This window comes from Columba livia, chromosome 1 (assembly GCF_036013475.1).
Source record: "Columba livia isolate bColLiv1 breed racing homer chromosome 1, bColLiv1.pat.W.v2, whole genome shotgun sequence".
NCBI lineage: Eukaryota > Metazoa > Chordata > Aves > Columbiformes > Columbidae > Columba > Columba livia.
In genome coordinates, this window is record NC_088602.1 from 61,440,154 (window position 1) to 61,453,996 (window position 13,843).

At 39.5% G+C, this 13,843-nt stretch overlaps 1 protein-coding gene across 3 annotated transcripts; it reads right to left on the minus strand.

Moving 5' to 3' along the window:
- Positions 1–9,318: 9,318 nt before the first annotated feature.
- Positions 9,319–13,785, minus strand: LIG4 (DNA ligase 4). 3 transcript variants are annotated; one of them, XM_005507810.4, is made up of 2 exons: positions 13,490–13,785; positions 9,319–12,923 (listed from the first exon to the last, which is right to left on the minus strand). In XM_005507810.4, exon 2 carries the CDS (start codon positions 12,905–12,907, stop codon positions 10,169–10,171), a length of 2,739 nt encoding a protein of 912 aa, XP_005507867.3. In that variant the 5' UTR covers positions 12,908–12,923; positions 13,490–13,785; the 3' UTR covers positions 9,319–10,168. The 3 variants fall into 3 exon arrangements, with proteins under 3 accessions (XP_005507867.3, XP_064914417.1, XP_064914409.1); XM_065058345.1 differs by having other exon boundaries at positions 9,319–12,840; positions 13,490–13,776; XM_065058337.1 differs by having other exon boundaries at positions 9,319–12,883; positions 13,490–13,776.
- Positions 13,786–13,843: the final 58 nt, after the last annotated feature.

The window sequence follows — 13,843 nt, forward strand, 5'->3', positions numbered from 1 at the left end:
AGAATGAACACTTACAACTCTTTCTATGAGCCAAAATTCCCATAATAGGGCTCTGCCCATGCTGAGGGCCCGTGAAACCCTGCCACCTCCCCATGTTTCCTCTCTGCTCCTGAGCATAACCCGGGGCTTAGCATGGATTTTCCATGGTCCTAGGGCTCCCCTCCATGTCACTCACAGAGCCCAGGCTCAATTCTTCATCCTGGATAGACAGAGCCATGGCACAGACCTGCCACTACCATGCTAATGCTGCCTGTTTGGCCTGGACCAAACAGCATTTTCCAAAATAGTGATGAAGCACCAGCTAGAATGGCCTGGCCAGGGCTAAGGGTGCAGCTTTTACATGATCAGCCTGAGTTGAGAGATGAGAATGTTTACTGTATGAATGAGAAATAGTAGGGTCACCAGGACCAGGGGACAGTTCCTGGCACTTTTTAATTACTAGAGCAGATGTAACCTAGAGGAGACAACAACTACAAGCAGACCTGGTCCTATAAATAACCCCTAGCCTATGTTCTCACCAGGTCTTCATCCCTTGTTTGGTAGCTTGCTGCTTGGTAACTTTCCATCTGGCATTCAGGTTTGAAAGAGCAGTTTCTCTATGTTCCAGTCACACTGGGGCACTCTGAGGGCAGAGCACACTTAGCTGGCAGCTGATGTTACATATTAAAGAGCTCCAACTGAAAACCACTCCTCCTGTTCAGTGTGTAGGCAGAACACAAGAAAGAGCAACCACAAAACCTTAAACAAGACCAGTTATGTTACATGTGTATTGCTGCCTTTTACTTTAATGCACCTATCTATCCACAAATAGGCACACATGACCCATTTATCCACCTGCTGTTGATCAGACGGTTAGTTCATTTACTGCAGGTGTAAGACACAAAGGTTGAAAACACAGATTTGAACAAACACGTTGCCTCTGGTTGCTGGTGTGGCAAAGCCTGCTAAGGGAAGGTGGGCTGTGGGGTATCGGTTGCAGGAGGAAGCTGCCATGTGCAAGAGTATGGAGAAATCCTATGTCTTCCTTCAATCCCTGCTTGCCCACAGGGACTCAAACTATGATTTGGAGTAGTGTTTATGTTTGTAAAGTCTACTATCACGAGAAAGAAGCTGTAACTTAAGCACCTCTGCATCGAGGCTGGGCAATCAGATGAAAGCGGTTACTGGAACATGTTTTCACTTCCAAAACTCATACAACTATGTATCACCTCAAATTGAAAGCAAGCCCTTCTTGTCTCTCAGATATGGCTACTATTTAAACATTTACACACAGTGCTTAGAGAGTTCTTTCCACTAATCATGAGACTTTGAATAACCTTGGTGTTCATGTTCAATATAATTTGATTTGGTGTATGCTTTGGGTTTTTTTTTTTGTTTGGTGGCGGGTTGTTTGGGTTCTTCAGGTTGTTGTTTTGCCTATGGACTCATTAGTTTATCACCAGTTTTACAGTACAGGATTAAATAAATTCTATGTTTTTCCTTCAGCTTAATGGGTAGCTGTTACTATCACACTGATAGAAGTGTTAGCTATACTAATACCTCTTGTACTGCAAACATAAAAAAAAAAAAAGGCATTAAGTTTGCAATGTATAACATGCCACCATTTGACAGTTTGCCGATTCATGAGAATTCATGAGATACCAGAAATTAGACTGAGAAGTTCAGTTCAGACCTGACTCAGAGAATCACACAACAATTGAGGCTGGATGGCACCTCTGGAAATCATGTAGTCCAACTCCTCTGCTCTCAAAGGGCCAGGTAGAACATCTTGCTCAGGACTGTATCCAGTTGGGTTTTGAATGTCTCCAAGAATGGAGACTCTACAACCTTCCTGGGCAACGTGTTCCTGTGTTTGTCACCCTCACAGTAAGGAAGTGTTTTCCTAGTTTTAAACAAAATTCCCCGCTTTTTCATTCTGTGCCCATTGTGTCTTGTCCTATACCTGGCCTGCTGATGACAACTCTTCAAGCCTGGCAATTAAACCAGTTTTCAGTCCACCTCCCTGTCCATTTATCTAGCCCTTACTTCATCAGCTGTGTATGAGAATATCACATATGAGAGTTTCAAAAGCCTTCCTAAAGTTGAGAAAGACATCTAGTGCCTTCCCCTTGTCCTTCAAGCTAGTCTTATACTACAACAAACCCCATAATGCTACACAAATTAAAAAAAACTTAAATCAGAATAGTTCTATGAAATAAAATCCCTTGTATCTGAATCCATCCAAAAAGGCTAATTTAAACTTCAGTAAAGTGATAGTAATATCATAGTTAACCTTTTCTAACTTACTAGTACAATTCTACACAGAACCAGACAGTGTAAATTGGTTCTGTTCTGGGAAAGACTGAGGACAAGAGTGTGGAATATATAACCCCTCACACCATATGAATTCATGTTGTGTGTAACAACCCTTCTTTTTCCGTGGGTCTCTCATTTCTGGTAACTTCTTGAGATTTGAAAGTCCTGAAAATTGCATTTTACTTCATGTATGACACATGACACAGGAGAAAACTGAACTCTGGTTTAATAGATTTACACAGTGCCTCTATCTGCAGTATTAACAGAAGAATGAATTTAAATGTGTTTTGTTACTAACATAGTGACAAACAAATGTGTTGAAATACTCATTATCTCAGTTTTCAGATACAATCACATGCTTAGGTATTCTATGTCTTTTTACATTCTTTTAAGAAAAAATTAAGTACATTAGTGCTTGCAATTTGAACTTGAAATTATCTCTTATATATTATTTCAAAATAATCTTCCCCAAAAATACAAAGAAAGAAAAAGTTACATCTGTTGAAAACATCCCAATAAAATGCTACATATATTTTATCTAAAAGAAAATAATTTCAAGAGAGATGCCTCTTTATATTCCTTGCTTCTCAAAAGTAACATGGAGAAACATTTTAATTATACATACGAACTCCACCATCACTGTTAGGTTTGTACAATAATTCAAACTTACATACTGTTTCCTCATTCCTATCCACTCATCACAAAAAATAGTACAGTAAAATTTTATAAGCCCATCTACTGTTTTGTGGTACAACAGCTGTTATCAGCTGGAGATGCTGTATGCTTGGTTGAACTGACTATGTTAAAAGGCATTTTGCTAGTCACTTTCAAACAAACATTTTTTTTCTCCTTTAAAAGAAATTTTATTACTTACAACTTCAAGACCTTCTTTTGAAATAATTCAAACTGAAATTTCATATGGATTGGAAAGACTGAATGACTGCTGGGTTTTTTTTTAACCAGAAAGACTAAAACTGAACGTTATAAAAAACAGTGCATTAGCCTCACTTGCAAACTAATGAGCTTTAAAAAATCTGTCAACAGATCATTAAATCAGGGCACCATAAGCAGAATAATACACCTTACCTGTCATTTACCATAGCTGACACAGATTTTGACTGATTTCTTTTCATCTGAATAAATGGGCCTTCTGCTTTGTGAAATATTCATGCAGACTCTCTCAAAACATACAGATGTACTATATCAGGGAAGAGTAACTGGAAATTGAGCAATCAGGACTACACAGTTTTTAAGTGTTTCACCAAACAAATGTAAAAATTTATAAGACTCCCACAATTTTTGAATTCGGTCCTGGAAAGAAAATCACATCCAAACTAAACATGAGGTGACTATCAGGGGGACAAGGAAAGAAGGTTCTGTGAGGGGTGAAGATTTCCATAAAGGAGAGAAGTGAGGAAGCTGGGTTTCCTTTATTCAATTCCCTGTGGTATAAAGAGATGCAAGCAGGCTGCTCCACAAGGGGAAGCGTGGTGCAAGCCAAAGGGACAATAAGGTGGGCATGGGACAGTGTCCTCACCAACAAATGGCACAGCTCCACCATACAAGTCCCACCCAAGAAGATGAGCAAAGCAGACCTGGTGATGGCAAGCTTGGTCAGCTAGTGATGGCTAGGTAAGCCCGTAGTGATGAAGCAGGTCCAACATCAAGTCAGTGGGTGAGGACTGGGACCAGGGAGGTACAGAGCCAAGCACAGCTGCAAGATAGTTGTGGTGAGGACTAAGACCAGGGCCTGAACTTAAACACAGCTTCCAAGTTGATGGAAGGAGCGCCCTAACAAGGCTTGTCGCAACTTCTTTTGCACACAGCAATTTTAATAACTATCTGAGCAAGGTAACACAGCTACACCACCAAAGAGGTGGCCCTGAGCACAGGCAGTCATACCCCAGGAGGAGGTGGGTGTACTGAGGGTTTTGAGAGCTCCTTCCCATCTATGAAGTTCTTGTACACTAGAAATCCTATTCCCATTTGTGGTTGAAATAGTTTGGAAGTTATCGTTGTTGGTGTACACCAAATATAAAAATGAATTGATGATATAATTTAGCTAGACAGGCTAAATATGTGAATTACCCTCATTCTTCAAAAAACAAAGAAAATAGAAGCTGATTAACTAAGAGGGGATGGTTTTCAGTAACTGTTTAAATAATAATTATTTTTCATCATATTTTATGCAAAACACTATTTATAGTCTCCTGTCTAATTAAAGCATTAATTTAAACAGTTAGTGATCATTTCATGCAGTTTGTATAAAGACCAGTGTATAAGTAGATAGTGTTTTGTGTTGACTCACTGCAGCTTCCTGCCTTTTCTTTCTCCATTGATTTATCTTCCTAAAAGCAGGAGAGAAATGTAAGAATTTTATTCTGATATTCACTACACTCACAATAGAGCTGCATAAAGAGACCCAAAGCTACCATGATACCACAGTTAAGTTGTAGGAAAAGAGAGTGAAGCTTTTATTCATCCACGCAATTGACTTTCCTCAGTGTTACTATTCACAATATTTTAAATGTGAAATTGCTACGATAATGCATCTTCAGCACAGAGCCAGCAGGTTGCAATCTATTGTATATGCACAGTTACCTTCAGTGTTATTAGCTTTCAGGTCTTCAAAGTATAACTAAATAGTTAATAGTACGCTATTTTGCAAGACTCAGTAGTTTAAATCCTATATGCAGAGTCAAGAATAAGATCTTTTTAGGCCCCTTAAAATAGCAAGAACGTCAATTAATTATTTTCAATGTACAGGCAAAAGCAGAGGCCATGTGAAATAAAGCAAGAGGGTTGATTCAGGTTGTGCTGACATGCAAATGCCTAACAACTCATCACGTTTTTCTGTCTCTCCCATTGGTGCACAAACTACTCACTTTCTAGAAAGCAACCCTACCCTTCCCCTCTCCAGTGAATAATTTTTCTTCTATGTTAAGGTTTCAGCTTATTCACATACTAGTGGTTTGCTTAAGATGGGTACATTCCAAGTGGAATTAGAAGAATTTGGTAAGTTATCCTAGGAATAAACAGCCCTTGCAAATAACATATTCCAGTGCCTTCTGAATGTCAACTACTTATAATTTTGGCTTCTTATATTCTCATATAATGACATATTTTCATCCATCTGCATATAAAAAAGCAATGACAGCACTTGGCACTTACTTCACACCTGGCATAAATGTCTACAGTATTAGCAAGTTATACACTTTCATTTTACATCATTAGATGTGAAACTGACGTGTATATTCTAATGTATGAGCACATCTAAGATTTCACCAGTGTCCTGGTTTTGTTAAAACCAAGTTTCTCTTTTAGTGAATTTGCATGTCAGCTAAAGCCGTCATATTAGCTGCATTTTCCTGGGAAACCAGATACATGTTTTGGTAAACATAGTAATGGAATGTGAAGTTATTGATAAGCATGGATGCACCTCTCGCGAGAGGGCAACAAGAAACAGGTGACCAAGAAACTGACCAACAGAGTATAACATCCCATTCACGTGAATACTTCATATAAAAGTGGGAGATCACGAGGATCTCGTCCCTTTTTCCTTATGGCCGACATTAGGAGAGGACATTGCTAGTCATCCCTGCGAACTGAGGCCTAGTGACAGACTGAATCCAGCTCCGGTTGGCTGCAGAGTCCAATCCAGGACTTTGGGTGCCAGCTCTGCAGTTGCTGAGACTTTCAAGATTGGTTTTGTATATTTTGTATTATTTTCTCTATTCTTATTAGTAGCATTAGTAAAACATTTTTAATTTTTCCAACTCTCTTATCTCTGTCCTTCTTTCCCGCCTAATCACCTGTCCTTAGTGGGAAGGGGGGAAAGGGAAGGGCAAAAGGGGGAAGGGGAGAGGAGATTAACAATACATCTGCCAGTCGACAACCAGCTCTGTATGATTAATACACACTGTGTTCCCACTGACAAGTCAGGGAAATCATTTGAATAAAAAAATATTTCTCCCTGGCAAGATACATGTGATACTGTGTGCAAGCTGCCCACAGGCTTTTAATTCCCCAATTGCATTACACAAGTTTGAGTTTATGCCTTTCAGAGCGGAAAAAAAGCTTGTCATGAGCCTATTTTATTAAACTCTTCAACAAATATAGTGAACCGTGGAACATTTTCACAGGCATCACACAGTTTATTGCCTGTGCAGAATGGCCTTTGTAACTGGCCAAGAATTCAGACCATTATTCCCCATCATACACCTGCAGACAGGATGGGTATGTATGAGATGTTCTGCTACACCAGGTCCTGAAAGTTGCTCTCTGCTTTCCCCATCTCTGGCAGCATTTTTGAAAAGTGCCAGTTAAAAGACAGTGAATGTAAAGAAGACCAAACTTTTCTCTATTTCCCCCAGACTGCAAGGCCTGCAGGCTCTTTTTCTCTCCTTTCTTCACTTCTTCAGGAACATCATCATAAAATAAACTTAAACTAAAAACTTAATATTACTAAGCAAACTGGAAGGCTTGCTCTTAAGACAAGTGTCTATTAAAAAAAAAAAAAAAATCAGCTTTACACAACATGTAAATAAGCTAAGAAACCTTCACCTACAAAAGCTCTATTTTCAAAATCTAAATGTAATCAAGAAAATTAGAGTATTCATTGCAGTAAACAACACAATAGGCTGATGTTTTGTTATCAGAGGGGGTTTTCTGGAACTTAAATATCAGGCTAATGTTTCAGCCTTTTGACTCCAGTTTTTCCTCCGTCTTGAACACTGTTTTTAATGGACTATGATTACCTAATAGTAAGGCTAGTTTTATATGTCAGAACAAAATAGATAAAAGACTTATTTTGGTACACTGTTGATCCACATCAGCTCTTACTTGTCTTATATTGACCCGCTGACATCATGCATGAAATTTTCTGTATACCTCCTGTGCTGGTTTTGCTGGGATAGAGTTCATTTTGTTCATAGTAGCTGATATGAGCCTATGTTCTGGATTTGTGCTGAAACAGTGATCATAACACAAGGATGTTTTAGTTACTACTGAGCAGTGCTCACACAGAGTCAAGGCCTTTTCTGCTCCTCACACCCCCCCACCAGTGAGCAGGCTGCGGGTGCACAAGAATTTGAGAGGGAACAAAGCCAGGACAGCTGACCCCAACTGACCAAAGGGATATTCCACACCATAAGATGCCATTCTTAGCATATAAAGCTTAGGGAAGAAAAAGGAAGCAGGGCACATTCAGAGTGATGGTGTTTGTTGTATTCTAGATACATAGTCCAATAAGAGCAATTTCATCCACAGATCCATGCAGCTGCCATGCAAAGAAACATCCCAAAAAAAAACCCTGACCTTGAATGCCTGTTATTTTTACAGTGTAGTAGTAACTAAAGATTCCTTTTATACACTGACACATGCTGTATGGCATTTCTTATTCAGCATTTTAAAGTACATGTAAATTTTCAAACAGCAACCAAAACAAAAAAATACACGCCAGCTTAGTTACTTGACATTATCCAGTATGCTAATTATCATGTCCCATACAAATATGCATGATTAACAATTAATTACTAGTTCTAACTAGAACTGAGGCAAAATGCAAAATAAAACAAGCTAAAACAGCATACCAAGTCCATGACGGGTCTTTCTGTGATAAAATAAACTTTCAGTTTAAATAAATATAAAAATAAACCTTCAGTGAACTACATACTGAGGAGTCAGTAAAAAGAATAACAATTTTGCTGATAAGTTACTAGTTCTAGTTTCCCCAGCATTGCATAGCTTTGAGAGGACAAAAACACAATGTGGAATTAATGCTTCTTAAATACATCTATTTAAATAACATTTAGATCTCAAAGTAAGATATTTGACAATGTCTCAAGAGTCAGCTGTAATGCATATTTGCCTTTTTGTTTTCACTTTTAACTTTCCTAACCAGGATCACCTAAAACATGTATTTGATTAAAATCCATTTAAGACAAATCTGTGCGAGTAGAAAGACAAACACTCTTCATTTTCTATTTATAAATTTGAATTTATAACATCACATAAACCAATTTAATATTTGAATTATTAGAAGGAAAACAATGCACTGTCTTTCAGTATATACTATTTTATGTATAAAAAATATTGTGCCTTTTAACAATTTATATGGTGGCTTAAGAACAGTGGTTATTACATTTTACCTATATAGTACATGTCAAATAATAAAGGAGTTCCTAATGCTTACACCAACTATAAGAATAAACTTCCAACAATTAGCTTTTCATATAACATTTTCTAATTCTTCTAGAGTAATTTTTTATATGAGCACGACTGTTAGCAAACAGGACGCATAACCACAGACGTAGTTATATGCGGTGCTTTCATTTCAGCGCTGGGAAACCAGGGGTTCGCACCCAAAGCCGGCTTCGACCACTGATTCGAACTCCACTACATTTATACAATTTGGTTACATACATATTCATTAGGGTTACAACTTATGTATTGCATATTCATCAGATTACATTATTATTTCACAATATCAGTTGCAACACCTTGGAACTACTCTAAGCATGCGCAGTGTCCTCTGGTGGTCGTTCAGGGCGTCTTCAGGATGAAGTAAGGAGTCTTCTTCACTCGTGAACTTTTACCTTTTGTCACTGCACATGCGCACTATTCCTATATTCATTATAAAATCATGTAAAATACTTAGGTTTCTTAGATGCGCATCCTCAGCACATTCTATCCGTTCAAGATAAGATAAGGACTTACTGAGAACTAACAGAACTAATTTTCAGTTCTCTACTCTCAAACTAAGAGATAAAAACTTGTATACCACCTGCGAAATTTCAAGATAAGGTGAGAATCTTGGATACAGTTTACAAAAGCAAAATACAGCCAACTATAACATGACCACAGAGAGCACTGAAGAAATAAGTCAGCCAAAACCTGGTTCTGTTTGATACCAGTATTGACATAACAGGAACAGAGGCTTGAACCTTTGTCTCCTCAAAGTTAATGCATAAATCATCTAAAAGTTATTTCCCAAAAAAAAAAAAAAAAAAAAGATACCAGGCAGACTTTAAAAATAGATTTTATTTAGTAATTGAAAAAAATATCCATTGAACTGGATATGTGGAAATTAATATTACATCACTGAAATAGCTTATGAAGCATTTTTTGAGATAAAACTGATAGTTAAGTGTAAAAGCCTAGCTCTGTCGCACTTCATGGTTTAACTGCAATGAGCACAGGAGGTCATTACAGTTTTTAAGGAACTGATTTGTATTTTACAGATATGTAGGTCATTATTAATTCATTAGCACCTCAATCAGAAGTTTAGGTTCTCCTTTACAATGGTTATTTATACAAAGAAACATGGTATCAATGCAATACCCTAAAACCAAAGTGCTACTGCGGCTTGTGGGGCTCTGCTAAAAGCAATGTAAACAAATTAAAATAGTATAGCTAAATTTTATAAATTAATGAATTCTGTAGCATACGGAATATACACAAAATTCTACAAAAACATGAATGTCATTATAAAGTAATAAATAATATGTTAAATAGTAGAATCTCCATAAAATAGTAAATTATTGTCTCCATTTTGAACAACAGAGGCAAGCACCATTAATAGCTAGAAATTCTCTTACATAAAATATTAGATCTCTCCTGACACCTGTTTGTGAAGTAAAAGGCTTTCATTACTTATCTGGTGGTAGTTTTTTCTCCTCCAAATACCTTAGCATGTTCTTCCTTCCACAACAGTGTAACTAAAAGTCTTCCTCTAATTTTAACAATAGATTGTTTCTCTTTAGCCAGAGAAAGCTTTAAACAGGCATGAAAACACACAACTTAAGGCAACCTCATAATATCGAAGTTCAGTCATGCCAACAAGAATGCTTTCACTCCAAGCTTAAAAACCATTTTAGATTAAGTACTGATTTTCATTCTTTAGGACTCCTTCCTCCACTGACTCAGTTACCCACAGCTCAGACACGATTTTAAATTTTATCCCAAATGTTCTTCTGAGTGATTTCATCTCTTTTACCCGGGAACGATCATCTCCTACAACAACATGGGAGATGCCCTCTTCAAGGTGAGAGACTACTATTGCACCATAAAAACGGAGCTCCAAAGCTCTAATTGACAGTGTAGTTCCCTGGATTTTGGTTCTGGGCTCATTAACAACAGCATAACAGTCCACATAAATAGTGTTTCCTCTGAATATACTGAGCCGACAGCTGTTCCACGAATAACGTTCTTCTAACTCTGCGATCATGTCAGAAGGCATCACCTCATTGTCTTTCATTCTTGAGAACACTTCCTTGAGTTGTGCAACATCTGTGTCTGCCGTGTAGCTGTCTCCGTAACAATCATACTCACGAGCAAAATGTTCTTTGGTGTCAGGAGACATGTGAATCATAAAGGCTGGTTGCCAAGGCACAAGCATTTTGGTTTGAAAACACTGAAGAAGCCACTCTGCCCTCACTACATCGTATTTGTTGGAAGCAATAATGTTTTTCACTCTGACATTCTCAGCTCCTACAATAACACAGTAAGTCTCTGGCCCTGGGTTCTGTACAACGCTGCCACCACATTCAGCTATCCTGCTTTCCAGTTCAGACTTTGTGTATTTTCCCATTCCTGTCATAACACAAAACTCAACATCTTCAAACATATTTGAAACCTTGCTTACATTAGAAAGATCAGGAGCTTTGAACTGCTCAGCTATTCCAATTATCTTCCTCACCTTTGATACAGTTTTCCTTTTCTTCTCTTGTGGCTCATCATACTCCTCTATATGAAGGTGTTTAGATGCCAGCTTCCCTTCTGCTTTGCTTCTGAGATCTTCTAACATGGTTGAAGTCATGCACTCATACCATTCTTTGTCCTCTCTTATCTTCTCAATTCGGGGGAATCTCAAAGTACAGTCAGTTCTGTACATATCACTGTTAACAATCTCGGCTGCCTTGATCTGAACTATGACAGAGTTGCAAGGTTCAATGTACATTTCAGGTTTTTCAGTTCCACATAAAATATTACCAGGAGGGTCCCTCCTATGGTAGGGCTTCCAATGTTTAGCCAGTTTCAAACCTAGATCGTATAATTCCTTCATAGTATAGCCAGAGCCAACACGACAAATAGAGTGGAAAATGGTAGGTTTTTCATTTGGAGGAGGCGTCTCTGCAATAGCACACAGAAAATGAGACATCATTCCACCACGAGAGCCTTTCCCCCAGTAACCACCAACAATTAAAAGGTCTAGTTCATCCATCAGCCCATTAACGTATTCTGGCTTGATTTTTAACCAGCCTTCCCCACGTTTGTCAGGCTTGTAGGTGGACATGGGATCTTTCACCATAATCCCTTCCTCTCTGTTATCTATTGCTTCATTTAAAGCATCAATTACTTCTTTTCTTGTTCTGGCGCTTTTTTTGTGTACAACATGTATCCTGCCTGCTAGGGGAGTAAATACGCTACTTAAGATTTCATACCTTTTGGTCAGTATTTCATGAGCCAACTTCTGATCGTTAACCATCAATACGTCAAATACACAGAAGCAGGTCTGCAGATCAGAGTCCTCCACCATTCTTTTTATGTCAAATCTGTTTCCTTTTTGCATAAAGGTTTGCGTCTCAGGATTGTAAGCCATCATTTCACCATCAAGAATGCAGTTTTGTATATTGCTCTTAAATACATTATGAATAAATGGTGTTAACGAACCATCAAGGGGGGAAGCGCCGAACTGCTGAGTATAGTCAAACCCATTTCGGGAAAAATATTTATACACATCTCCATCTTTGTGCAGCTGCATACGTTCACCATCCAGCTTAGTTTCTATGTAGAATATCTGGTTATTCATTTGTTTCTCAATTTGCTGGACATCAGCAATAGCAGCAAGCATTGGTTTAAAGGCAGAAAATAACGTGATAGAAACATCACTAAGAGAGACAGAGGGATCATGCAGTTGCCTGCAAACTTTTTCCAAATCAGTTGTGACGTTGTGTAATTCAAGAGCATCAGGATGAAAAATTGAAAATATAGTTTGTTGACTAATACCAAGCTTCAGATCCTTTATAATCATCCGGATAAGCCATTTTTGTTCCAGTGCTGTGCTCTGGGTAATTAACTGAAGAAGACTTTTCTTTAACAGACCCGTGTTTTTAGCAGCATTGTTATTAGCTATTGTATCTAAGTGTTCATTGACTTGTTCTATTGTCAGTCTGCCTTGTTTTGGGCTCCTAGGTTTTAACACAAAGTATGCAATCATTGCAAAATCTCCAGCATCTCCACGTGAGCCAGCAGGTGTCCTGTAATTTAAAAGCTTTGCAGCATCTTTTCCATCTCTTGGTAAATTAAGCAGTTCAATATACAACTTCGCAAGCATCGTTTCTTTAATTCCATAGGCCATCCTTTCTCTTTCCAGCTGTGGAAGAATAAGTCGCATTGCCGGATAAAAAGAATCTGTGACATCTTTCTCTTTTTGATGAAGAGCATCATGGAACTTTCTCCAGGAATCCAGGAAATCCTTGAAGTACTTGGTTTTATCTGGACGAGATTTACACTTCTGTATTCGCTCCAGAGTAGAACACAGATCTGCAAAAGGCACACGAGAGGCCACTGTCTTTTTAGGAGAAGGCTGCAATGCAGGTGTGGAAGCCATCAGTGTCTGTTTCTCACTAAAAAGTAAAAAATACATATATATACTTGTAGAGAAATAAAAAAAAACACCAGAATGCTGTTCTGTCTCAAAAAAAAAAAAATCTCTAATTAGGATTTACTGATTTCCTCATTTTTCTAATTAGGATTTAACTGTTATCTTTACCTAAAGGTCACTAGCTGGTACCACAGTCCTTAGTTATGGGTGAAACTCAGCAGCCAGACTCTCATACTCTAACACAGTGGTGTAAAACTCATCTTCCCCGGGGGCCACATCAGCCTCGCCATTGCCTTCGAAGGGCCGAATGTAATTTTAAGGCTGTATAAATGCAGGAGTAGTTATATTTACACAGCCCTAAAATTACCTTCGGCCCTTCGAAGGCAACGGCGAGACTGATGTGGCCTCCTGTGAAAATGAGTTTGACAGCCCTGCTCTCACACAAGCATCTCCCAGACGACAGGACTGGAAGACAGGGCAAGGCAGTGCCCACGCCTCCCGCTGCTCAGAGACCGTTTTCCCTCGGAGTACAGGCCGCCCCCAACGCCGCCCCGCTCCCCCCCGGCTCCTGCCGCTGAGGAGACCCACCAGGCCCGCCGCAGGGGCTGCGTGGAAGCGCTGAGAGAGCGGGGTCCTACGTAGCCGGTGCCGCTCCCGCGGGCAGACTCCGAATCCCCACTCCGCGCCGCGACGGCGTTGCCATAGACACGGGTCGGGGGTGAACGGACACCACCCAGGGGGCGCCGGCCGCTCCCTCCCCGGAGCGGACTAGCGAGCAGATAGATGGAGGGAGACAGGCGGGAGGAGACGGTGGCTGAACGCGGACGCTGAACGCGGAGGCAGAGGAACCCGCGGAGCCGGGGTCACACCGGCCGCCCCGGAAGGGGAGGAGCGCCCCGTTGACGCCGCTGCCCGTTGCTCCTCCCCCAGGCGCAATGGTTC

Coding starts and splice junctions, on each gene's coding strand:
- LIG4 (XM_005507810.4), bottom strand. CDS start 12,907: ATGGCTTCCACACCTGCATTGCAGCCTTCTCCTAAAAAGACAGTGGCC.